The 26,951-nt window shown below is 37.7% G+C and overlaps 1 protein-coding gene across 2 annotated transcripts; it reads left to right on the top strand.

Moving 5' to 3' along the window:
- The first annotated feature begins 435 nt into the window (after positions 1 to 435).
- On the top strand, positions 436 to 21,849 carry LOC132149447 (cdc42-interacting protein 4 homolog). Of its 2 annotated transcripts, XM_059558689.1 has the most exons (15): positions 436 to 738; positions 6,433 to 6,548; positions 8,286 to 8,342; positions 10,195 to 10,342; positions 11,506 to 11,568; positions 12,620 to 12,724; positions 12,897 to 13,025; positions 13,148 to 13,294; positions 13,445 to 13,633; positions 16,701 to 16,865; positions 19,228 to 19,337; positions 19,537 to 19,669; positions 19,754 to 19,842; positions 20,342 to 20,466; positions 20,551 to 21,849. In XM_059558689.1, the coding sequence occupies exons 1-15, from the start codon at positions 715 to 717 to the stop codon at positions 20,700 to 20,702; spliced, it is 1,752 nt and encodes a 583-aa protein (XP_059414672.1). In that variant the 5' UTR covers positions 436 to 714; the 3' UTR covers positions 20,703 to 21,849. The 2 variants fall into 2 exon arrangements, with proteins under 2 accessions (XP_059414672.1, XP_059414673.1); XM_059558690.1 differs by lacking the exon at positions 16,701 to 16,865 and having other exon boundaries at positions 439 to 738.
- Positions 21,850 to 26,951: the final 5,102 nt, after the last annotated feature.

A 26,951-nucleotide genomic window follows, 5' to 3' on the forward strand; every position in this document is an offset into this window, starting at 1 on the left:
TACACTGTAATATATGTTGCATTTTGACATTGCCAACCTTTAAATTAAGTTGACAGTAACTAATAAACAGTATTGAGCATTGAGTAGTTGAGTATTGTGCATTTTTCCTTAACACTATTTCTTTATAATTGTTTAATGATTTTAATGGAACCGGAATCAGAACCAGAACCGTTAGGTGGAACCGGAACCGGAAAAATTCTAACGATTCCCAACCCTACTAGTAACTTTACAAAAGACACTAGTACATAAAGAATAAGCACTAGTAGTTAATGAATAAGCACTAGTACCTAATGAATAAGTACTAGTACTTAATGGAAAAGATACTAGTGTCTAAAAATAAGTACTAGTAAAATGAAAAAAGATACTAGTACAGCTTATAGATTTAATGTTACAAAGGCTTGCCATAGACATGCGGATCTGAACGCTGGAAACTGTGCGGCGGTTCCTTTAAGGATTAGGGATCTGGGAGTGACGCGGCAATGATTCCAGATGAAGGATCTCGCTTTGCGACGAAAAAGTATTTTGTGCCACCGCAAACTAGCTGGCGCTGGAGATCAGTACCGTACCGTTAGAGAACTGTTCAGCGTCGCGCGTGAATGTGGGAAAAGAAAAGACTCGCTTTCTTTGATCCTATTTTGGACATCTGTTACTCCTGTAAGTTGGGATAACTTTTCAGCCTAATAGAGTGGAGTGGCAGGAAGGAGAGCTGGGAACATGGACTGGGGCACTGAGCTTTGGGTGAGTTCGGAGGATAGACTTTCATGGTTTATGTTTCATCCTTCTGTTCCCAGAAATATCCGACGCGGTGCGATCCAAGATCCTCTCAATTGATTACACGGGCTTAAATAATGTGATTTATGACCATTTACTTGCAACGTGGAAGATGATAAATGCTTCAAAAGACTGTCTGGCAGATATTATGATCTATTTTTTTTTTTAAGTTGTCAGTTGTCACCATTGAATTCGATTAATTGGCACGTTTAATGTGAACATCCGCTTAAACTCAAAGTTGAGCAGAATTATAGCAGCAACAAAAACAACAGTATCACCGTTAATCAGTGAATCCGTCTAAACTCAGTGTTGAATAACGTTACTGAACTCTTAATGAATAATTTCATATTATCTATCCAGCAGTTTTAGCCAGTTATTTTTATTTTTTAGGGGATAGTTGTTTGTTTAATAAGGCATAGGTGAGATATAACCAACAACTTTTGACATTTACACATTATTAGGTTTTTTTTTTTAAGTCTCATGCTGTTTTGGAAAGGTGTTTTGTCTTTGTTTACTTTCTCAGACAGGCTTAATAGTGTTGTCAAGGCTAACTGCTAGCTGCTTGTTTAAGAATTTACTTTACAAAACTTGTTGCTTGGTTTCAGTGTTTTTTGTAGATCATTTGTAGGAGTTTAATGAGCAGTCTCTACATATCAGTGGCGCCTGACAAAGAATTGCTCATGTATTGATGATCTTTATTTAGTGAGACCAACTTGGTTTGCTTAAACTAAAGCACTGGATGTTTCCAAAATTTTCACATTTTTATGGTCACATTGTGTCACTCAAAGCTCTGACAGTGTAGAACTGGGTTAGAGAAACAAAGTCAGTGCATACTGCTGAATTGCATCATCATCACCTGTATTTCGTCCTGCCTGTTTAAGTTTCTCCATTTACCTGACCGCCATCCCATAACGTCCCATCTGCACAGAGGTTTCCACCTCTTTTGACTAAAGGCAGATTTTACATGCGTGCAATGTGTAAATGGAGCACTGAAGTGGGTGGGGATTGTTTGACCTCTTTGCTGTCGTTCCCCCTAGGCCTCTGTCCGCTGTCCCCTTTCCATCTTCTACAGCACCAGCCTAATTAGTTTTGCCCTCATTTGATAAATACGCATCATCCAGTTCACATCACTGTTTATTTTGGTGTTCTGCATCACTAGAAAGTTTCCCTTTTACGTTCTATTTGAGGGACTCCACTGCCAGGCTGGGAAATTACAGTAGTTTCAGCTTGGTATTAAACAGAAGTGATAGCTGGGGTTGTTTCTCAGGTGTAGATACTTCAGGCGTTCCTGATGACTGGGAAGTGCTGGCAATGGTTCTCATAAGACTTGCTTTGGTTTACCGTCACTCTAAGCAATGTCTAACCTAATTGGTTTTGTTAGGGTTAGTCATTAAGTGCCATTCCCATGGCTACACTATGGCATCTGTGCACTCTTTTGCTGCTAATGCACTAGCTATTTTTGGGCGGGTCAAGATTTCCATTTACTTATGAGAGAGTGGCTAATTTTTGTTGGTTTTAGTGTTTGTTTGAGTTCTTTTTGAATGTCTTGAGAAATGCTGCACAACAGGCTGCTTATTAAGTCATTAGAGTATGACGAAGGACAGTGGCATTTCCCTGTGGACTCTCGTATGGGGAAGGTTGTAGCTCAGGCTAGGAGAATAGCTTTTCATTATGGGAAGGAAGAGTTAATATGATGGCGGAAAAGTACAAGGGAGGGGTCAGGACAGGGAAGAATACAATGCTACAGATAAGAGGAACCCTGCTGTAAATTATGCCCAGGACTGTTTTTATAGCTTGAATGGATGTTTTCAAAGGGGCTCTCTGTTGGTTTTAAGATTGTTATGATAGCAGCTGGTGTGAAGTTTGATTGAAGCCACCGCTGGTTCAAATCTTAGAGAGATGTTTTAGTGAATAAACTGCATTAAAGGTTAAGTTTATCCACAAAACCGTTCCAAACCCATTAGTGATGCATATAAATGAAGATATTTTTAACGTTCTCTCATCATTTTTGTCCATCAGTCCAAGCCTATATATACTTTTTAGAAGTTTTAAACATTGATTATTTAGACTTTCTAACAGACAGACAAAAGTGATAAATATTAAAAATATCCAAGTACTTGACCATGTTTTATGAATTTGGATCGATGAGAGCTAGTGAATGTTGACAAAAATTGGATGAACTAACCCTTGAACATTTTATTTCTTCACGTCAATTTCAAGAACTGTCAAGAAATGCGTTGGTTCTAAATAAATTATATAGACAATCACATGAAGAACATGTAGCCTATTTTTAAGACAATTCAGATATTTTAAAGATTATTTTCATTGTAATCACTGTAATCATTTTGAACACCCTTAATTTTCAGTAGCCTACTGTAATGCAAAAAAACTAAATGCATTTAATTTATAAATTAATAAATAAAATATCAAAAAATATATATTTTTTTCACATTATCATAATTAGAATTTAGCTATTACTGTAGTTGTAATGAAGAATAATGTCCTAATAAATAATTAAAATATTACTTCTGATTTGTGGGTATTAACATTTCTTTGTGACATTCATTTTCTTACCGCATAGGAATTCTGGTTGGTCAATAACATTAACATTTATGTACAGATTTGATGTATTTGCATGCAAACAGAAGCTTAGCTTGTGATTATCGTCGACATAAACAACTGCCTCTTGTGACTTTGTTTTGAATGAAGTTGAAAAGCACTCTATTTTTGCGAGTGAGTGGGTTGTGAGGGGGTAGAAAATTCTTCTCTTGTTCTATATTAATGGTCTCCATTTTGAGGAGAGAGGAGCGAGTAGGAGGAGGCGGAGTCAGGACATGGCTTGGCTTGTTAGGAATGTCATCCCAAAGGCTACTCCCTCCTTCCCACTTCAAAACACACATCTAGGTCCAGGCAGATGGAGGTAGCACTTAGGGGGTGGGGGGTGTTTCAAGATATCGGCTCTCAAAAATGGTCAGGCCCGTACTTGAATTGTAACACACTGCCCCACCAAATAAGGAACTGGGAAAAGGGAACAACACAGCCAAACTGGAGCATTTCAAATGTTTTTTTTTTATTTGGGAAAATGCTGACAAATGTTTGTCAAATTAGTCCCTAGGTCTGTTTTTGTTTTGCTTCGGGCGTGCAGTAGGAAATAGCATGGGATATTCATATTTTTGTTGCGCACAACTGAAATACAGCAGGAAGGGGAGAAGACTTCCACTTCCTGTGTCCTGTCTGCTCAAACGCTTGTGGCAGGATGAGTTTAAAGCCCTGAGGAACCCTGTGCCTCTCACAGATAACTTTATAAGATCATAGGCTGTGAAGAGGCAGGGGATCTCTGGGATGTTCTCTGTGTGGGCAGATGCAGGACAATACATTAATGGCCCTTTCACATAACTCGCTTCAGCATTGCAGATGGCTTGATGTTGGTGTTTATTTATTGGTGTAAATAGAATGTGAAGATTATTTTCTCAATGTCATCATATGCAGAGTGTTGAAACACTTGACGATCACAGCAGTGCAGTGTTCCTATGGTCATGGAAAACCTGGAACCCAGATTTTCAACCATTTGTCAACATTTTTTTTTATAAAAAGGCATACATTTTTCTAGTGAATTTATATTTATATAATATATATTTATATTTCCCCTAATATATATTTACAATTTTTCAAAAGTTTGGATTTTTTTTTATTTTTTTATATTGCATGAGAAGACTCTTATTACACTCACTAAGGCTGCATTTATTTGAGAAATGTAGTAATGTTGTGAAATATTACGCTCTTAAAAAATTTGACCCAAAAAATGGGTCAGTCCATATTTGACCCAAAGCTGAAAACAACCCAGCATTTTTTATAACCATTTCCTATATTGGTATTTAGGAAATTATTCTTATATGCTGTTTTGCTGCTCAATAGGGGTGACCCCAAATAGTCGACGATTCGATGCTTCGATTCGAGGAGCCTGATTCGACTACCAATCTCACAGTCGAATATTCGCGGGCTGTTATTATTATGCCATTTTGACTATATGGGGGAGCTCAAATGTCCGATTTCACACAGAACTTGCGGTTTCCTCCCAATAAGTTAATATGCAGCCTATTATGATAAAGCAGTGAATAAGAATCTGAAAAGAAAGAAGCTTCAAATAAATATTTGAAAGTGCGTGAATAAATCCAACCACCCCTATAGATTTATGTTTGACTTTCCATAATCAGTGACCGGCAGAGCAGCATCATGGCGGCAGGGATTTAAAACTTTACCAAGACTCAAACTGACACAGGCAGAGACTGGATGTTTTCGAACAGGTAGGGTACAAGTGATTTCAAAACATTTCAGCCGGTGTATATATTATTTACCTGATATAAGATGCATTTGGTTTTGAGTCAATTGCTTCATTGTAGTACTACGGTGATTATCTCTTTAACAAGCAGCACGAGCTGGACAAACAACAAAGCTGAATATTAATAACTATTAATGACATAATTTTGATTATTCGGTGAACTAACCCTTTAAGTCTAGCTGTTTCTGTAAAAACTGGAATACTCTTCCATTGGCAGTCTGCTCTTCCTCTTTTTCACTTTATCTGTTCTCAAATTAGTTTAATTGTTTCCAGTGAGGAAGTTGTTATGGTCAGGCCATCACTTTACACAATCTGATGCAAGGTTTCTGCTCTAAATATGTTATGCAGAGCTCTGACCAGGGTTTGGGGCTGGATGCCCTGCATGTATCTTGATGCAACAACATGACACTGATGTTTTCTGAAGTACCTTAACAACTTTGTGATTATATGAATATGGAAAAGATCCCCTAAAGCTTAACCCTTGAAAACATTTCCTCGAGAACATGAAGATCAGGGAGATTTTATAATCAGTTACATTAAACCAAAAAGTTCAAAATTCTGATTCAGCTTTATGCCTCTAACTGACCAAATCTCTGTGGTTTGCCCATTTTCTGGTCCTTTCTGGTTCATATTAGCTGTTTTGCAGTGTTTCAACGTCCCTTTTTTGTCAGCCATTTATCTATTTAGACCAGCTTTTTAAAAGGGTCATGGAATATTGTACTAGATTTTCTGTGACATTAACAGATGCTGTTTTGCAAATCATAGGGAACATTCGTTAATTTAAAATCAAAAACTATTTTTATTTTCAGGTTTAAAATCCACAGACAGTATTTCAACATCACAGGATGTGGCATAGTGAAGCGCTATCCATCGATGACATGCCATGTGTCATAATTATTCATAAGACTGTGTTTCCAGTGATACTGGGCTGATTCGCCAGGTCATGATTTCAGAGGCTCATTATCCAGAGATTCTCGTTTTATTGCTTAGTGGTTAATTTCTTGTTTTTTTCACACTTTTCAGTTGACAAGGGTTCTTCCAATTCATGTTTCTTACAAATACATTGCAATCTACTTTCAGTATTTTTAGTTTTAGAGTAGGGTATAGCATGATGAAAATCAATACAGTGAAAGTGTCATGCTTCCCCATAATAATTTCATGAATTGTAGTTATTGTGAAAGGACAGCTACCTAAGAATGAAGAGTGAAGTCAGACCAGCACAATATAATGGATCTGGAACAGTGTCTGACAAATCAAAATCAAAATAAAAAGTTACATTTTTTACATTTATTTGAAGGATAAGTCTTGATTTTGTATTGCAGGACCAATGTGACATCATTGATAAACACACACAATCTGGGCTGGACCTGGTGGAGAAATATGTGAAGTTTGTAAAGGAGCGAACAGAGATCGAACAGAATTACGCCAAGCAGCTAAGGTAAGAAATTCTATTATGTAGGCTCTCCGGTCTGAATAGCTGTGTCTATGCGTGAACATGTGTTTGCATGCTATTGTGTGTTTTTCCCAGAGCTGTGTCTGATTGTGAAATATTCGTGTCTTATGACTTATTTGGGGCAGAACTGAACTTGTTGACACCTCTGAGCTGTAGCGTTGGCCTTGGCCCAGAGGATAAGTGTATCTGCGCCTGCACCCTTCTCATTCATGACTAGGCCTTGACACTTGCTTGATCTCTGCCAGATTATTCGTATTTCCAACCGCTACTTCTTTCTTTCCTCCCTCCCGCTGTAAGAGAAGAGAGGAAGTGGGAGCAGACGAGCATATGACTGAGGGGATGTGGATGGATAGAGTGAAAGTGTGGAAAGCAGCTTAGCTTTGGTGTCTGCCTCTAATTCGTATCTGCAGGAGGAGGAAAGAAATGCAACATTTCATTACTTTGGTTTTGAGGTCCAGCACTTTCAATTACACCGTTGTATTTGGTCAATGGAAATAGAAAACAAGCCTTGCTTGTTCCATGTAAGTCTTCACTGACTGTGACAAATGGCAGGGCATTTTGCATTTTGTCAATCACTTGGTTTATGGGTCTATGACAATAAAGATTTACAATTTGAATTTATGTTGGCTTGGTTTTGGAATAACAATATTTAACTTTTCAATAAAAGTTTTCATTTAAAGGGAAAGTAAACCAACAATTCAAAAAATTCCGTCATGATTTACTATGAAAATGTTTTGAAGGATGTTGGTTTACAAGACAGTTTTGTTTTCTATTGACTTGCTTGACTTTTTGTATGTACAAAAAATACAATGGAAGTCAATAGGAACCTAAACTTTTTGGTTCCCCACTTTCTTCAAAATCTCCTCTTTCTTTTGTGGAACACAAAAGCCATATATACAGGTTTGAAATGACATGAGGGTGAGTAACTGATGACACGTGGGTCAATGATTTCCTTTTGGTGTGAACTATGCCTATAACGACTCCAAAAATGTTATGTCGTATATAAGTTAAGTAAAAATATTAAGATATTTTCTTACACATTAAATAAAAACTATATTTTAAAATATATGAAAATATAAAAATCATTTTTGCTTGTCACACCACATAACTTACCTTTCCTTTTCGCCCAAAACATGGCAAAAAAATTGTCTTTTGTTCATTATGACATCAGGACACCAAAAATATCATATATGAGTTTTTTGTAAGTCAAATGTATGTATGAATTCCTTTTCTAATGTATTTTTAAAACAATTTAATTGGGCCAGACAAAGAAATAGTGTTGTCATTGATGTATTCCTGTAATATTTCTGTATTGTTGTGCTAGCCTGTGGTGAACTTTAGTCCAAAAACTTGCTTCAGGATGACAGTAAAATAAATACAAACATTTCACTGATTGTGATCATGCCACATCACGCAGTGTTTTCACATTCAGTGTAGAGAGAATAAAACTTTGACACTGGAAACTCCCTTTCCTTGTTAGTTAAATGGGAAAAAAATATTAAAGAAAATTTCCGTGTGATATACCCAAAATACCCTGATGTCTGAGTTTTGGAAAGAACAATGCTCTGCACACAATGTCCCATGCAAATGCTGCACAACCACCTGCTCGTCTCCAACGTGGCATATTATTCAACCTTTTGCTGTTTGAAACCTGAGCACTTGCAAGTGACATTATTATGATGTAGTTGATCCATCAGGCACTGTCTTTTTTCTGTTTCCTAGGAATTTATCTAAGAAATACAGCCCTAAACGAGGCAGCAAAGAAGAGCAGGAATGCAGGTAAATTTGCACACTCTTCCAAAGCTGCATGATTGACTTATTTTTCTTCACAATTGTGATGACAAGTGAACTGTCTAACTTTAACAATGTGATATGAGAGAAGAAAGCTGACAAATCCCCAGTCACTATAATCAGATCACTGTGGTACGCTGAGCTATGTCTGATGTTGCTACGGTGACTGAGCAGCAGTACCTATGGGGCTGTTGCCGACTCCAAACAAAAGCACATGAAATCAACAAACATATGCATACACCTGTAAATGACTTAACATATGCTCCCTCTGGACAGCAAAACTAATGAAGTCACTCATGGAAAACGGGAAATATTGAAATCAGCCACAGGTGATGAAACTGCATTCGCACCACATTGAACCACTGTAATGTGGAGTATTTCAATGTGAAACTGAAAATAGTTTTTAATCATCAGGGCTTTATTGGATTGTGAAAGCGGGCTATAATATTGGTTGTTATTTTCTTGTCATAATAACAATTGTATATTTTTTTTAATTTTTTTTTATATAGTTTAATATGCATGTTAGATATTACAAAAAAAATCTTTTTTGTAAACCTTTGAAAGCGCCTCCTGCAGGCAACGAATGAATTAGTATTTTTAAGAAGCCATGTTAATTTTGAGTACCTATAGAGTAGTACTGCATTTTTCATATATCCAAAAAGCCTTTAGTTTTATCATATTTATAAAAGAAAAATACAGCTTTCCGATTCTTTCCGGAAAAAGCCAAGCTCCTGGAGGCGTGCCGTGGGCGGAGTTATAATACTGAGGTTTCGTGTTGTTTCCATTAACATATATTCACTTATGTGCTGATTTCCAACAAAATACAGAAAACTGATGCAATTGTACTTACATGAATGGGGTCTTTTAGCAAACAATGTGCAAATCCAGTGTCAACCTGGGCCTTGTTTATAAAACATTCGTCACTCAAATGACCAGAACACACAAACGCACATGATACACTCCGTTGCTGCCCCGGAAAAACATACTGCATCCACTGTTCATGTAACGCTGGGTTCTTGGGGAAGCCGAACATGGGAAACTTTCCCTCAAATCCAAAAATGCACTTATTTGAAAGCATTCTCGAACAAATCCAATGAAGCGCTGCAGACGAGTTTGAAGCTCGTTGTCCTCTGGCCAATGTGTGCGCGGGTGCGCTTTTCCAGAAGAAATGCTCAAGGAGTTCCGCTCTATGTTCCTATGTTCCTTGTCTACGTCAAACTTGGACCAACCCGGAAGTAAGATTTTCGGCACAGAAATTCTCAGTCATTCTTCTAAATTATTTTTATAACTTTGGCCATGTTTAGCAAGAGTATCCTTCTCTTTAACACTGTGAACAACTCTGCATACACGAAACACCATTGTACCCCCCCTTTAAAAAACCTGCAGATACCCTGTTTTTGTAATACTTTATATAGACTTTCACCTTGTTCCACAAAAGGTAAAAGTGTATGTAAAATGTATAAGGTCATTAAAAACTACATGCATAATAATTTGTACAAAGAATGATAAAAGGATTTTTAGGCTTGGAAAAGTTGGTAAAATCTTAAAATCATGGAAATTACTTTGGTAAATAGAATTATTAATCTATATTTTTTTTGTGGTTAAACTTTGATACATACATCTAATTCATAGAGTAAATTGCATGCAACTCATAATTAAGTTTAAACCAATTGGTTTTGGTCAAACCAGTTCCCAAATTGCTCTGAAATTAATGATTCATATTTCATAAGTTAATTGGTGCAAATGAGCATGATTTTTAAAATAAGTCGTCACAAATGACTGAAAAGTTCATTTTTACTACCAATGCACATTACATCTCATTCGTATCACTTTTGTTTAGGTTCTCCAATCACCAGGCCTTTATGGACATCCTGAATGAGATGAACGACTATGCGGGTCAGAGGGAGCTGATCGCAGAGAACATGATGATCAATATCTGCATTGAGCTCACAAAGTACCTGCAGGAGCTCAAACAGGAGCGCAAGATGGTGAGAGAATGAGAGAGGCAGACGGAGAAACTGGGCCAGGCTTAAAATAAAGTATGATGTGGGACAGAGGGCCAGGAAAGACGCAGAGAAGGGGATTGTGGGCATGAAGGAGAGGCAGAGGCAGAGAAGAACATGTCACACTGCTTGTTTGAGAAGAAACATTCAAGTCTATTGGGTTGGAAGTCTCAATTTGATTTGTTCAACACTTTCAGAGGAATGCGTTGGCGATCTTCATAAAGAACAGTAGATGCTCGCTATATAACCTCCGCTGTCTCCTCTTGTTTTCTTGCTTCCTAAGACAAGCATCGCTATTACCATTGCTCATACTTAGAGTTAGGGATTTGAACAAATGGCTAACCCCAAGTATTAAACTCCACCCAACATGTTTCTCCTGCAGACATGAATTTATGACATTAGATTTATGAGGTAAATATGCTTTGTTTGAGAGAGTTGTGCTTTTTCTTTTGTAAACATCATATTTTTGCCTGGCAGATTACAAAATGGGTGAAAAAAAATCACATAGGTATACATAGAAGGAATGACTGGAGTATCTAGAGCTAAGGATATCAGAGACTTTTAGGTTGGCCAGTAAACAAACACCCTAGCAACTATTTGTATATGACCAAGCGACCACCATTGCAACTAGCTGGAGCTTCCTAGCAATAAAAAAAGTCCATTCAAAACACCTAAGCAACCATATGTCAAGACCCTTGAAAAGCACTAAGTAAAGTAGAAACGAAATGCAATGTAGAGACAGAGCTTTTCTGCTGTATTGTGATATAGATTCGAGTAGAATGGATTTTCTAAAAAGAAGAAAGCAGGGCAGGGACTTGTTTCTGTCCATTGGTTGTCGATTGTATGGAGGTAGATCTGAATATGAGCTTGCAGTCAATTGTAAAAAAAAAAAAAAGGGGCGGGTTTAAGCAGACAAAATGATTTGGCATTTTGAGTGATTTTAATAAAAAATCACAAAGACACACCAAAAAGAAACCTATGCATGGATGAATCGTTCATAATAAGATCTATAACGTGCATTCAGAAAATCCATTTCATGCAGCCTTTAAACTCATGAATCAGACTTCTGGATGTCTATTTTATGTTAGAAAGCCCAAAGCACACTGACCATGGTTCCACTCTCTTTTCTCTCTCTCTGTTATGTGCAGCATCTGTCAGAAGCCAAGAAAGCACAACAGTATCTGGAGGGCACCTACAAGCAGCTTGACAATGTAAGTTTCTCTCTGTGACAGGTTGTGAAGGTTGTGTGCCCTACTGTGTCTTTGAGCGTGTCATTGAACAGTAAGATCAGACTGCGCTTGATGAGTTTACATCCCTGTCAGAGATTTGCGTTTCGTCTCTTTGTGGCATAAGCGCTGACTGTGTGGAGTGTGCTCTTTTGTATCTATTGTTTCTGCTTAGTTGTGGGGTTGTATTGGGGGATTGAAAGTGATTGTTTGCTGATCGTTTCTGTGGCCGTTGTGTTTGGTCAGGTGAGGGTCAGGAGTGTAAACAGACACATACATTCAAATACTGAATAATGAAGCAGCTGATATTTTTCAATTAGTTAACAGTGAGCAGATATTTCAAACACAGAAACAGATAACATATTCGCAATTGATCATATTAATTTATAAATGCCCATAGTAAAAAGAAAAAACGTCCAAATTTTATAGTGTCTTTTCTACTGTTGTAACAGATCACACAATGGTGGGGAAATAGTGTTATCTAATAAAATTGTATAATAAAATGTCTCACTCCTACTGCATTGTTTTCAATTGAAAAATTTGCCTCTATTTCACAGAAATATGGCGCATAACAACAGATTTTAAATGCTTTGCATTATATGTATTTGGAAAACTATGGTCTCTCTAACAACCAATACAGACCAACAATTTCACTTTAGCAGCTTTTTAGATTTTCTCTTTAATCAAATTCTCACTAGAATCTGAAGCTTTCTGCCCTCTACAGACACAGCTGCATGTGAAATGAGACTCTTGTTTACATGTTACTCTTTTCTATTTGTTAAATGGCACAGTGCATTATATTGGGACATAAGAAGCAAGCTTGAATTCAGTGGTGCCAAACTCCTTTGTTTTGTCTGTCATAGCCACTAGTAATATGTATGTGGAAGAAATAAAGTGACATAGGTTTGAAACAACATGAAAGGAAATGATGACACAGTCTTAATTTGGGGGTAAAATACCCCTGTAATGGTTGCAAACAAGAGCATTGTGTATGTAAACACTTTGATTTATCTGGTGGATGTTATTTTCATGGTAGAGTAAAAAGCGATTTGAGAGGGAGTGGAGAGAAGCAGAGAAGGCTGCTCAATATGCAGAGAAAACAGATCAGGACCTCAATGCCACCAAAGCCGATGTGGAGAAGGTATTTATGTTCCCCCAAAAGGTTTCACAGGTCTTGCCACACCCTTGCATGCACATCCTCCCATCCTCCCATCACATTTCCATCATATCCAAATGCGTTGTTGTTTCCTTGTTCCTCTTTATGTACAGGTATCTGATTTCACTTTTATCTTTACTTCTACGTGTAAATGCAGGCCAAACAGCAGGCTCATATGCGAACGCACATAGCAGAGGAGTGTAAAAACGACTATGCTTCACAACTTCAGAAGTACAACAAAGAACAAAATCAGTTCTACTTCACGGACATGCCCCTTATTTTCAATGTAAGAAGCACATGCCTCAGTTCTAACATGCTGAGACACATCGGTTCCTCTCAGCTTACTGTAGGAATGATCCCAGGCAGTCTTGCGTTGTGCATACTGATATGTATGTTTGGTCACTGCAGAGGCTGCAGGACATGGATGAACGGCGTATCAAAAAGTTGGCACAGGGTTACATTCTGTTTGCAGACACAGAGCGTCACGTCATGCCCATCATTGGGAAGTGTCTGGAGGGCATAACCAGAGCTGGCACGAATGTTAACGAGAGGAATGTGAGTTCTCAGTTGTTTTAAAACAAAAAGCATTTTCGTTTCCTGCTCTCAATAAATCACCCTTGCATTAAGCCTGCCACTTTGAGAGCGCAGTCAACCCTCTGCATGCCTCTACACATGGAGTAGCTAACACTTCTCTGTGTTATTCAGGACTCTGTGGTTCTTATAGAGCAACACAAGTCTGGCTTTGAGAGACCGGGAGATCTGGAGTTTGAGGATTACAGTCAGGGCATCAACCGGGCCTCCTCGGACAGCAGCCTGGGCACTCCTAAAGGTCCTCTAGAGCTGCTGAGCAGGAACAAGAATAAAACATTCCGGTTGTTCAATAAGAAGAGCAAGGTAGGCTTCACTACTCTCTGAATGCAGAGTTCCTTCTGATGAAATTGATTTTTTGTTTTGTGTGGAGATCAAAGTTCTCTTTTACCCTGCTGGAAAAGCCCTGCCAAAGGAGGCCAATGCTTAGTTTACTCAACTCAACCAGATCCCATCAGCTTGTCCATGCTGATCAACCTTCTAAATCAGATCTGTCCATTTCTGTTCCTGCAACGCTCCATCCTGCAGAGTTTAGCTCCAGCACACTTGCCCGGTAGTTTCTAGTGTTACTGAAAAGCTTGATTGGCTGGATCAAGTGTGTTTTATTGGTGCTTGTGCCACGAGGGCCTCCCCCCCAGGAGCAGGATTAAACACCCCTTATCTAAATGAGCCATGGCCATTATTTTACCAGCTAGAACCAATTTGGAACCCAGCCGTCAGAATGGTAGAAACTGGTTCTCACTGGATTTTCCAGCAGGGTTCTACAGTACCCATCTCTGAAGTGGTGTCCAATCCTGCTCCGGTAGGACCACCATCCCAAGTTTAGCCCCCTTAGCTAGTAAACACACTCGTCTGTAAGATTCTAGTAACCTTTAATAATTGGTTCAAGTTTAATAAAGCTAATGTCTACAGGAAGGTGACCTTTCAGGAGCAGGATTGGAAACTTCTGCGCTATAAGATGAGAGAGTCACAGTCTGAAAGGTAACAGACTGGTTTGAGAAGATTTAAGGGCAAGACATTGTTTGATTTATAAGCAAGTCTTTGAGAGGTCTGACTAGAAAAGGTATTCGATCCAAGGCTGTGGTTTCTTGAACCCTTTGTCTCCCTGCCACAGTTGAAAGATGCATGATGGTTCGATCTACCTTCACCCTTCCTCACCCCTTCCTCTCAATCTTTCTCATGTACCCAACACCGATCCTTACAGTTTTCCAGTATGCACTCTTTGAATGGCTATTTGGCTTTGACTGGGGATGGAAAAGCCCCCCGCTCTGTTGTTTAGCTCAGCGTGTGACCCAGTGCTCATTCTGCTGCATCTGTGCTTTTCTTAAGGACACTTCTCTGTCTGCCATGGGCCTTAAAACACATACACTACTGCTATTATATGCTGTATAATATATCCTTCAGTCCCATCACAATGACACCTTTGTGCACTGTGTGCCATCAGGATAGATGCTCGGTTGCATCTGGTTAAGTTGTTAAGCAGAAAAATCCTCTAAAAATGAGTGTTAGAGGCGAAGCATTACTAAAACATTCTCTTCTCTTCAGTCATGTGATGATTCAGAGCTCTGTCTTGGATTCAGTGGATCTCTCTTTGTCCCAGAGGCCAATATAGGTCTAAAGTGTTTTTGTAGGAACACTTCACCATCATATTAATACCATAATACCTGCTCATCCAATAATGTAGTTTCCTGCTTCAACAAATTGTTTTTTTTTACATGACCCTCAGCACTTGCCAGCTTAACTGTCTAGTCTTATCCCAATCATTGTGCAGATCCATTCTTTTCCGTGCTAGTTAGTAAGTGTGTATATATATATATATATATATATATAATATATATATATATATATATATATATATATAATATATAATATATAATATATTACCAAAGTTGCACTGCGAATCTGCCTCCTCCTTCTTCTGTCCTTAAGTAGTTAAAATGAAAAACATCTTCCTTCATTCCTTGTTGCTTTACTTTTTGCTCGCTTGTGCATCTTTCTTTTCCGGCTGAGACAGTCACAATGTTGAGAAGCTAAAACAAATTTGTGGGGAAATACTTATTTTTAGTGCCAAGCCTTCATTATTTACCTTTAAATTTGTAGTGGATTGTTTGACGCAATTTTAGTTTCCATTTAATTAATTCATGATTTCATCTGGTATTACTGTGGTGTTTTTGTGCTAGGATAGGAAGTTGCTAGCTTAGCAACAAGCTAATGCCAGACTCTTTAAATCAATCTGGGAGCATTAGTTACTTGTTTTCTTAAAATACTCTTTTTTGCTTATTAGCGAAGTTACTTTACTTTTAAAATCAACTGTAAACTGTTGATTCAACTGTGAGATTGCCTTTGTAGACAGCTTACTTGGTTCTGGAACCGAGGTAGTATGCATAGCAAATTCACTGAAATATTAGGACTCCTTTCATGTTTAGGCCTTTTTGTTGCCATGTAGTTCAACAGAAGCCTCTGAATGTAGATTGGGCAAAACGTGGCTCCATTTATCAGATCAATAATGGGCTGGGAAAATTTTTTTGGGAGATTACATTTAACAATTCTTTAATGTTTTAAATTAATGTCTTATCCTACTCATAAGTTTGATTATTGTGAATTCAATGTGATGTGCATTCAAGTGATTTTGGTTGGAATTAAACAGATATTATATATTATATATTTCTTTCTGACAAAGACATAAACCTTTTTAGTATTAGCACAAAAAAATAAAAATCAGTGGCTTCACAATAGGCGTGCAGTTTATGACTTAATTTATAATATTTGTGCTTCCATGAGACTGCTAGGAATTTTTGGGGTAGTTTGGGTAATGATGGGTAGTCCATGACACAATCATTTTTTGGAAAGCTTTATAACTGTTTTTTATCAACAGTACACAAAGTTTGTACAAACTTAAATTTGACGAATAACGGTTAGCTTCATCATGGTAGTGTAATCGACATGACCTCAACTTGAAAAGTTTTTGTGGTGCTGTTCATGCACGTCAATCTCATCTTCACGATCATTCCAACATCACTTGAAAGCCACAAGATCCATGGAACAAGGCCAATAATTAATGGTTTGCTGATGGAGCCATTGTTTGCTGCATCATCTGGCTGATTGCATTGCTGGATTTTGGGGCTTGTGGATTTGGGGCTGCTCTGGGTTTGGGTATTATCTGTCTTGCTTCTCTTGGCTCTTGCTGAAGTTGGTCCATTGTTGTCCTTGTTGCTGTTTTGATGTTGCTTTGAGGTGTTTGATGGTGTCTCTTTCTTTTCCCTTGTCATTTGTGTGTTTTGTCTGTTTTTACCCTTCCCTATCCTTCCCACCATCCCTGTCCTGCCGTCCTGTCCCTGTGTTCCTCTGGGTTTGTGCCTGGTGTCTGTCCCAGCTCCCCTCATCTTCACTCAGTCCTTTCTCCACACCCCCCACCCCCTCGCCCGCTAACGGACCACCCTCCCCTAAGTTTGGCCGGGACCCCCTGTCGTACTGTTTGAAGGAAATCAATAAGACAGTCAAACCTCGAATCTCTTCCTTCCGGACCCTCAAGAGAACGGTGAGTGTGATAGGTCAGGGACCAAGCAAACTGACTAAACCTGTGCGCTGCTGATTTTGGCACGTCTCTTTAAGGCGTTCAGCAGCACTGATCTGGGTCTGAGTAGTGGTCAAATGCACCTGAATGGTCACAATGAAGTAGAAATCATGGCTCTTTATTACTAATCTTCAGTCACAGTAACACCAGCTCTTCACCTGTTCCTGCAACACTCTCACAAGTGCACAACATTTAAGGCATCACAACTAGCCAACTCACCTACCGAATGCTGTTACTGAAATCTCACTGTCTTCTGTCAGTGAGTCTACGATTGAGAATGGAAGTTTGTTGACCAACTACATGACTGCATCTGACATTTCTCTCTCATTCCCATGCATTTCAATGTCCCATATTGGCAGCAAATCAACATAACGCGTGCTGAAATAAGAAAAGGAGCACCATGCAAATGTAACAAGTTGTCAGATTGAATTAGGATGCAGTTCATGCAGTATCATTGTCCTCTGAGTGAGTGAGATGTGTGTTTGTCCCTCTGGGGCATGTAGTATACTCCTGTGCCGGCAGCGCTTGTCAGCTTCTGTGAAAACATAACTTCCTTTCAATAAAACTAGACTGTTCTGCGTCTGCATTCTTATTTTATTAGTCATTTAAGTTTAGGGCAAACCCAAGAAAAATGCTTGTTTACACAATCACCGTCGACAGTCAGCATTTGGGATGTTTGGGTGAGATTGGAGGAGGACAATAGTAAGTCAGTTGTTCAATGAATCATTTCGGTGAATCAGAGCTTGACACTGACACATGGGTCCTGCAGACTTACTAGGGTTGTGCCAGTATGATCATGTATCATGATTCTTCTTTCTCTGAAGATTCCTACAGTTGAATTGAAGACGCAGGTCACCAGTACATCTTAAATTCTGAAACTAGTGTTTGTAACTGCAGTCAGAGCTGCTTTTGTGAGATGTGGTACTGGACAAAAGTGAAGTGACCTGCATGAGAGACGGTAAGAAATCAGCAAGTGTGTGCTTATAAAACACTGTTTGTTTATATCTCTCTTCCTCAGTTTATTCCAGAGAAGCTCACGGTAATCATTTTAAATTGCTGTGGGCCGTACGTGCTGTGTACATGTATATTTCACTCCCTCTGTTTTAACCGGATTATTTTCTGCTTGTGAGGATTTTCATGTATCACCATCATTCATTTTTATAGAGGTGGCCATTTTCAACGAAAGGCATAGCAGCCTCTGTGTTAATTTACAGTACACTTAAGCAGTCACAAGCCATTCCAAGCTGAGATAATGCAATGCAAAGAATCTATGCATTGATGCTGAAGCCAGGCTGTTATGGTGTACTGTATTGGACATGTTTTAATTTTGCATTGGTAAAACCATGCACATGGTTTAAATGAATTGAGGGTTACTCAAAGGAATATTCCAGGTTAAATGCATCTTTTAATTTTGTTGGCCTCATTTGCTTCTCGGGTTTGTAAAAACAATAGAAAACGGTGGAGTGGAGGTCTATGGTACTGTGAATAAATGCTAAAATTATGATTGTATAGTCATTACATTTTAACACTGTTAGCATGTGGTTGATACCAAACCTGTCGACTCAAAGTAATATTCAACCATATAATCTAAAGCCAGTAAATAGACTTCCAGATTTCAAAGTATACTTCAGTTTTGAAGCAAATGCTCCACGTATACGCACAGGTAACTGCATTGCCTTTCTAAGTATACTTGATGCATACACACTAGAAAGTTTAATCCTTGTCCAGTGTCTGGGCTATTTACCAGTCTTAGTTTAACTAGAGCTTCAGGTATCTCTTTAAGGTTCTCACAGCACAAGCATCTGCTTCTTTTTCAGCCATGAAACAATTTGCTGAAGTTGCCACTTTATGAACAAACTAATTCACGCAGAAAAATTCATATGCATGGTTATAAGTATCTAGCTGTGCGAGTCGAGTACTATGCGGATAAAACTTGTTTAAAAAAAAAACTGTCTGTGTGGTAATCATAATCATGCTACAGATTGTTTAAAAAGCTTAAATTTAATTTAACCCAGAACGTTCCTTTGAGTAAACCGTTTATTTATCACTTAAGCATTTCTACTTGACTTACCTGTCATAAATGAAAAATGTGTTGCCAAAATCACACACACAGCCTGTAGTGTTTAAGTGCAACTATTATAACAGATGGTATAATTACCCTGGTGATGAATTGCTACAATACAGCTTTTCCTCCTGCAAACCTGAACTCTCCCTGTGGGCTCTCTGGTTCACGTCTATCACTGCTTGTCTTGTGTTGGAGGGGTGGCTGGCTGTTTGTTTGTGTGAATCTCTGTGAGTGACACTATCTCCCTGCCCATCTCCTCAGTCTGTGGACTCCGAGGGTTTCACCCATCTTCCTCCTGAACAGCGCAGGAAACGCTTGCAGCGGAAGATCGATGACATCAGCAAGGAGCTGCAGAAGGAAGTGGATCAGAGGTGAGTCACCTGCCTGACAACTATCGCCATGATAACTGGCCACAGCTGAATCCACAGGGTTGCCGTGGTCCCTTTTCAGGTCTCTGAGGAATCAGTGGTGTTGAGTGCCACGAGTAACCGTATCTATTTGTTCTTCATTCTTCTCTGTTACGATAAAGCTCTCGCAATCTTAAACAAATATATTTATATCTCTGTGCAGTGAGGCTCTGGGTAAAATGAAAGATGTCTATGAAAAGAACCCTCAGATGGGGGATCCTGCCAGTCTGGCACCTCAGATCACTCAGACAGCACAAAACATGGAAAGACTGAGAGGAGAACTCAACAAATATGAGGTTTCAGTTTAATACTACTCTCTGTAAATCTGTATGGGCTTCAGAAAGACTTTCTCAACACACTTATGTCTTGGTTTGATGTAGTCCTGGCTCGCAGAAGCAGGGGGCCGGGGAGACTCGATAAGATACTCAACACACTCTCTGAACAATAACGGTGCGCATAACCCCAACAGGTCAGTTTTTTTTTCAGAAAACATGATTTTCTGATTATGGTGTTTTCTGATTAATCCTTATCCCGAAAAAGTGGTTTGCACGCTTCACGGCTATTGGATTTTTCTTATATACACAAGTTATCAACATATTTCCAAGAAACTAAGACTTGAATGTTGTTTTCCTACTACTCTCCTGTACAAATACAATAGAAAACGTAGAATTTTTTTTTTATTCCATTCACAATTGGTGAATTGCAAAATGTAGGTCATGAGACTCTTGTTTTCATTTGTCTGCATGCTTATTTTAAATAAAAACCTAAAGAAATATCCCCTAAATAAAACCTTACATAATTGGAGCAGGCAAATGTTAGACATCTATATATTGCTTGTTTTATGTCCATGTAATCCATATCCATATATAGTACTCCATATGCGAGTTGTCTTGTTCAGATTTCTAGAAATCTGATTATGGCGATCAGATTGTGTTTAAATAAAAATAATTTTCCCATTCTTTTTTCAGTCCTGGAGCCATCTCAGATGACACCGACTCCTCCCAGGCCATCTACACTGAATTTGATGATGAATTTGAGGAAGAGGAACTCGCCGCACCTATTGGTCAATGCACAGCACTCTACAGTTTCCCAGGTAAGATTATACAGCTTTGCTCAAGCACTTGCGTATATCATACCCACCTCTTTTCCTCTAAGTCTCTCTTCCATCTGTCCACAGGCTCCAGTGAGGGAACCATCTCTATGCAAGAAGGGGAGGTGCTGTTTGTAGTGGAGGAGGATAAAGGCGACGGATGGACGAGAGTGCGGAGGAACAACGGGGACGAAGGCTACATCCCTACTTCTTATGCCACTATCACGCTTAATAAATGACCACATCCCTTTTCCACCCACTGCAGCAGAGATGCACTATACCAAACACTATGAGCAGCTTCAGATTACCACTCATTATGTCCCAACATGGCTTGCTGCTCCTCTTAGAGGGATAATTTAGGGGGGAATCACTGCACAATGGGCTAATACACTCCTCCTCTAAGGATAAATGAATATCTCAGGTTGTGTATTATGTGAGTAACTGAGGTAGAGAAGGTTGGACTAATTTTTCTCCTTATTTTGCATGGAAAAAATTGCAGCAGGGTATGACGTACATGCAGCTATTGCTCAACAGACACATCTGTGGTGACTCTATCTGATGGTGACTTTCAATAGCAGTCTGTCAGCAAAGCGGAGATATTTACTCAACGTGTCCTTCACTAAGATCTTCCATCTGCAACTTGATGATGTGATTCCACGTCTGGTGCGAGAAGCGGAACTATCTCTGCTCTCTGGGAGAATTCCAGCAGCGTTTTAACTTGAAGTATTTGCTTTGATGATCTGAGTGGCCAAAAATTACGTTTTACAGCAGTAAGTGTTGCATAAGCTTCCTTAAATGTGCAGTAACAAGAATCAATAAGACCTTAAAATGTTGTGTATAGAAAATACTGACACCAAAGTAATATTAAGTAACTCCGTATTTTTTTTTTTTCTTAATACTATTATGACAATCAGTCTCAAAATCTGCAGGACAACGCCACACTTCTCAAATCTAAGAATATGTAGTACAATAAATAGTTTGTTGAAATAAAGGAATGTAATTTATTGAGTATATAAGTGTTTGTATGATAAATAATCTATCACATTTTTATTAGAGGTGACTGCACACATTTGCTATTTCAGATTGATCAGCAATTAAGAAAAACTATTTTAGGCGACAAAAGCAAAATTAGGAGTTTCATATATAAATATGTGAAATAATATATTTTAGGCATCACAACACCACTATTGTCTTATTAGCTTTTTATTCTTGATGAATAAAGATTGTATAGTTAAGAATAGATTTCTAAATGCAAGGGTTCAAGCCTCTGTGTTCCGCATTTGTTAATGTTTGGGTATGTCAAGGTGCCTTTAACTTTGTGTATGTACCATACTCAGAATTCACAATTTTATGTCTTTATAAATGTCAAGCACATTTCCAAGTTGACATGATGTCCTGTTGTTTTCTTCTAGGTGAAATTCTCAATTGAAAGATTTTTAGGAAATTCGTAAACCTTTTGAGTGGATTTGTTGATTTTTAGCAGCAACTAAACTATTACATGCATACTATTATACATTTAAAAAAAAAAAAAAAAGGTCTTAAAATCAAAACATTGATTTCAAATATTGAGCATAACACAAGTTTTCCGTAGCTAACAAATGTTGCCTGCTGGTAATAGAAGGTTGCTGAATTTATGAACGTTCTGGGTTAAATTAAATTTAAGCTTTTTAAACTTTTTCCAGGTACTGTTAACCACAGTCCACACTCCAAAGACATTATTTTAATAATAAATCAGTCGTAAAATAACCAAATAAGCACAATTATGGCTGCACGTTAGTTGACTTCTATATTTAACGCCACTGTGTTGATTCCAAATCTGAAACATCATAAAGTTATGCTAATGAACTATATTACTCTGCAGCTCATTATTCTACTTAATAAGTCTGTACCTTGGTGTTTTGCCATACTGCCGGTACCCTCGTTTTTCAAAAATCTTTTATGTCGTGCAGAATCAGATCTGGAACAGTGAAATCACGACCCCTCATGGATCATTGATTTATTAGGGAAGGTATCCGACAGGTGGCAGTAGTGCACAACAAATCCAAACTGGACCGTGCTCTTGCATCAGATTTGAAATAATTAGCTTTTTATACAGTCTATGGTCTAAACCATGATGTCTATGGTCTAAACAGTCAAAGGAAGAAGAAGAAGAAGAAAAATACCAGACACGTCTTTTTTATTTAAACGAAAATCAGACAAGGTTCTTGGAAGTAACTGACAAATATACAGGCGTTATCTGAATGGGATAATAGTACATCTGGCAAATATTATATAAAAAGTCACAGATACGCCGAACGTGTCAAAATATCTATATTTGGCAACTCGCTGAATACGCTGAGCGCGCTCGCGCTGAACCCTTCAGCGTTTATATTAGTATTCGGCGTACAGCCTGTGACTCGAGACTCTCCATGCACTTAATCTTTCTCCAGCTGTTCCCTCCTTTTTGCAAACTGCAGCAAAAAAATAAAATAAATAAATAAAAACCAACAAATATATTTTCAGACTCATTGCTATAGGCAAGCCTACTATTAAATTATTTCAATTCTTAAATATTTTAAGAATGTCACCACACAAAATATATGAATGAACCAAAACGTTGTTTTGCTCTCTATAAATGTATGAAACGCCTAAATCAACCGTTCGTTGATGGAGCAGCATCAGTTAACAGGCCAGGCTATAGGCTACTTGTATTGACTGAATTAAGAGGGACATATGCCTAATGCGCTTTATAGAAATGATTCTCGGCCGTGCAATCAATGAGAATCACTGAGCATCACATGTTCAGCATCGGCGCCTTACTAGAGGGCGCCACATCTAAACATATGCTACTTGTGCAACCCACTAAATAATACAAATTCTCTCGAATGCTGTGATCTTGTAAATCAGCCTCATCAGAGAAAATACATGTTACGCCGCTGATAGAAAAACAGGCTACTAAGCTTATGTGTCAGTAGCTATAAAAGTTATATTCCATTCAGTCCAGATGTTGGATGTTCGTATTTAATCTCTCTGACATCCAACAGGCAGACTGATGCTCAGAAAACAATAACACAAGCATTTGTTATGTAGGTGTATCAAGAGGAAAAAGACTCATGTCTCTTATTCTGTTATCATGCAATAAGATCATTATTTAATATACACATTTTATTCGTTTAAAAACGTATGTTTTAATAAAACTCTTAAGTTCTTTTGCACTGTTCCAAGTGGGAACAAATTCGGACTTGAAATCAGTAAAAGTGCCCCAGTATTGGTACGTAATTCATCATAATACACCAAATTGTATTGCCGTAGACTTATGTTCCATATATGCACATTTGAAACTTTATATAGAAATACATATAAAAATATTTAAAAATTCAGGTTGAAACATTTAAAAAAAATATGTGACAGCTCTTGCTGTCCTCATCACCTCACCATCACAAACACTTTTCCCATTTTACCTTTGGAATACTGTTTCCAAAATACTTTGAGACAGAAATATCCTGTATATCCAAAATATCCAAATAGAGTTTACATACTATTTGGGGCAGATATGCAAATTGGGACACGGCGGAGGTGATAACAGCCTACCTTTGTGTCCAGAGCCCTGAGGAGTTTTTACAAATCCCATCTCATTATCTTCCCAAAGCATGACATTTGATTTGACAGACTTTTATTCTTTTTGTCACACATATCTTGCTTTCAATTTTTAGAAGACACTGTTAAATATATACTAGTTACTCTGCAGTAAATCACTACCTCTGAATACAGCCATAGTTATACTTCAATTAGAGCTAATTGCATGCTTTTTGAAATTAACCCAATTATCCGGGCCGTTTCTCTTCCTTGTCCCTTATGTTGTGTCAGAACACATACTTAATTGGAATTTGTCTCCACTTTGTAGTCTTGAAAGTGAAGATAATGGCTGGCCTATTCAATAAAGCAGCTGTTGTTAATATGCTGACATGAAAACCCATGCTAAGTAAGGCTAAGTAGGTTGGAGGACTACCAGAGTATTTTCACTTTCATCTGCTGTAAACAGACAACAGTCTACTGTAATGCAAAACGCCTGTTTCACATACTCAAACACACTTCATGCATTCTCTCTCTGACGTAAAGAAGCATTAACCTCATCTGTAAGGCTAATAATGTAAAGAATGTTATGGACATTTCACAAATTTACTAGTTAAAAAAAGTTGTAATTGCCTTGGTGCTGTGCTGATGAGGGGTGAAAAAAGAATGCTTCAGTGCGAATTTCCTGTGGATGAATAAGCTTCAAATAATTACAATTAGGATAACTGTATACATTTTATACAATTCAATTATTTAATTTCATAACAACATTGCCATACTTAAAAATAATTAATAATAATAATAATAATAATATAGATGATCTGATTTCAATCACATAGGAGTTTTTGTTTGTTTTGCTTCAGTCACATGATTGCCCCCTGCTGGTGTCAGACAGGTAATCGGCTGGTACTGGGGAACACGGGCAAAACTACATTTAGTCAACCAATGACGTGAGTTTGGGGGGGGGGGGCGGAGTCTTTAAGAAACATGTTTGAAAACAGTCATAATTGGTTGATGCTAGAGTACTTTCTACTGTTTATTCACTCCAGTCATAAGTGCAGTGGTTTTAATTGGAGTTATCTTAAAGCATAGATTTTTTTACATGATATTTGAATTCCTTTGTGCTTGTGTTGTGCTGTGCTTTAATTGTGTCTCTTTTGTTTGGTCCTCAGGCGGTGTACCTCATTTGTATGCTTTGACATTACTCTAGAAAACACATTAAAGGTCAGTTTTACCATAAAACTGTTCCAACCTGGCTGAAACGGATAGGTCTCTGGTAAAGAATGGGTTTTTTGGGGACCAGGCTGTTCACAAAGATAAGCCGCCCCACCACTGGAACCATCACTCTTTCACTGGTAAGAGCAAGACCAGCACTTTATAAAAGCAGATACATAAAACATCAGCTCTACCATTCAAGATTATTCTGTACTCAGCAAAAAAATACATATAATAGCTGATTTGATTTTCTTATCAGTCAGGGACTTCACACTGTGCAAAACCAAATTTTCTTAAGTACTTTTGTTTTGTTCTTTAGTGAAAATATCTAAAAATCAAAGATACATTTTCTAATTTAATAAGTCATTAAATAAATGTAATAAAATTGACAAATGTAAGTTAATATAAATTTAATGTATGTAACACTTTAATTGGTGCATATATATATATATATATATATATATATATATATATATATATATATATATATATATATATATATATATATATATATATGCAGTATATAAAAAAAAAAAAAAATATATATATATATATATATATATATATATATATATATATATATGTTTTAAGCATAAATCTACATTTAAAAATAAATTTAGCAAGATTTATGCTTAAAACTAAATAAGTATTTACCCAATGGGGTAGGAAAAATAAACCTAATTCAAAAAATATTTAAGGAAAATAAATAAAACTTACTGGTCAAAAAAAAAAAATCATGATTAAATAAATATATTAGATTTTTTTGCAGTGCAGTTGATGTCAGAATGAGTAACATGCAATAGTATGATAATATTTGTAAGTTTTACAGCAAGCTTATTTGTGCCAGAGACTATATGGCCCCAAGGTTTGTTTTTATTGAACGTAGCTCATGCAGCAAGAATTATTTGCGCTTAGATGGAATCTAAAGGAGGCAGTACCTGCATTCTGTTAATGGAATGATTAATGATGTTTTTTTTGTCCAATTTTGATACGTCTAGTCTGGAGGTTTCATGTAATACTCTGGTGTATAATCTATAAACGACTAATAAAACATGGCACATGAGCACTCAAAACATTGATTTAACATGACATATAATAAAGAGCAGAAATATGAGCATGACGGAGGCCGTTCCCAAGCGAGATTGATGAATTGTTTTTTGTCCATTTCCTTGTCAGCATGTGTGACTCACTGAGTGATCTGCTGGTGGTGATGAGGTGTGTAAGTGTGTGTGCATGTATGCTCTTTATGTGTAAATGCTTGATGTATTTGAGACCACACTCGTGGCTGCACTTCTGCTTGTATTGTCATACGGTAACTGTATATATGTCTGAGTGGTTTGTTTACAGCTTATCAAAGGACCAATTTCCGCTTTGTGTTCGTAGCACAGTGGCTGAATATTTTCAGGGATGGAATTGCCTATCTGAACATTTGTGAGAGCTCTTGAATGTTCTTTTCACACAGCATTAATCTTCTAACTAGAGAATGAAGCACTTATGAACAGCACTATACAAACATTATCCTTCAGTACTGCAGTTCAACCAAAGCAGTTATTGTAAATGTTCTGTCTGTCTGTGTCTGTCCTACTTAAATTAGGCAACTTGTGAAGTTCTAATTTCCATTTCAGCTGGTTTGAAAGTTTCATGAAGGCTTTTCTGTTTCCCATGTAGCTTGGAGGTAAAATGTAATTAATGGATTAGGTAGAATCACAGATTTTGTGTTA

The sequence above is a fragment of the Carassius carassius genome, chromosome 9, assembly GCF_963082965.1.
Source record: "Carassius carassius chromosome 9, fCarCar2.1, whole genome shotgun sequence".
Lineage (NCBI taxonomy): Eukaryota > Metazoa > Chordata > Actinopteri > Cypriniformes > Cyprinidae > Carassius > Carassius carassius.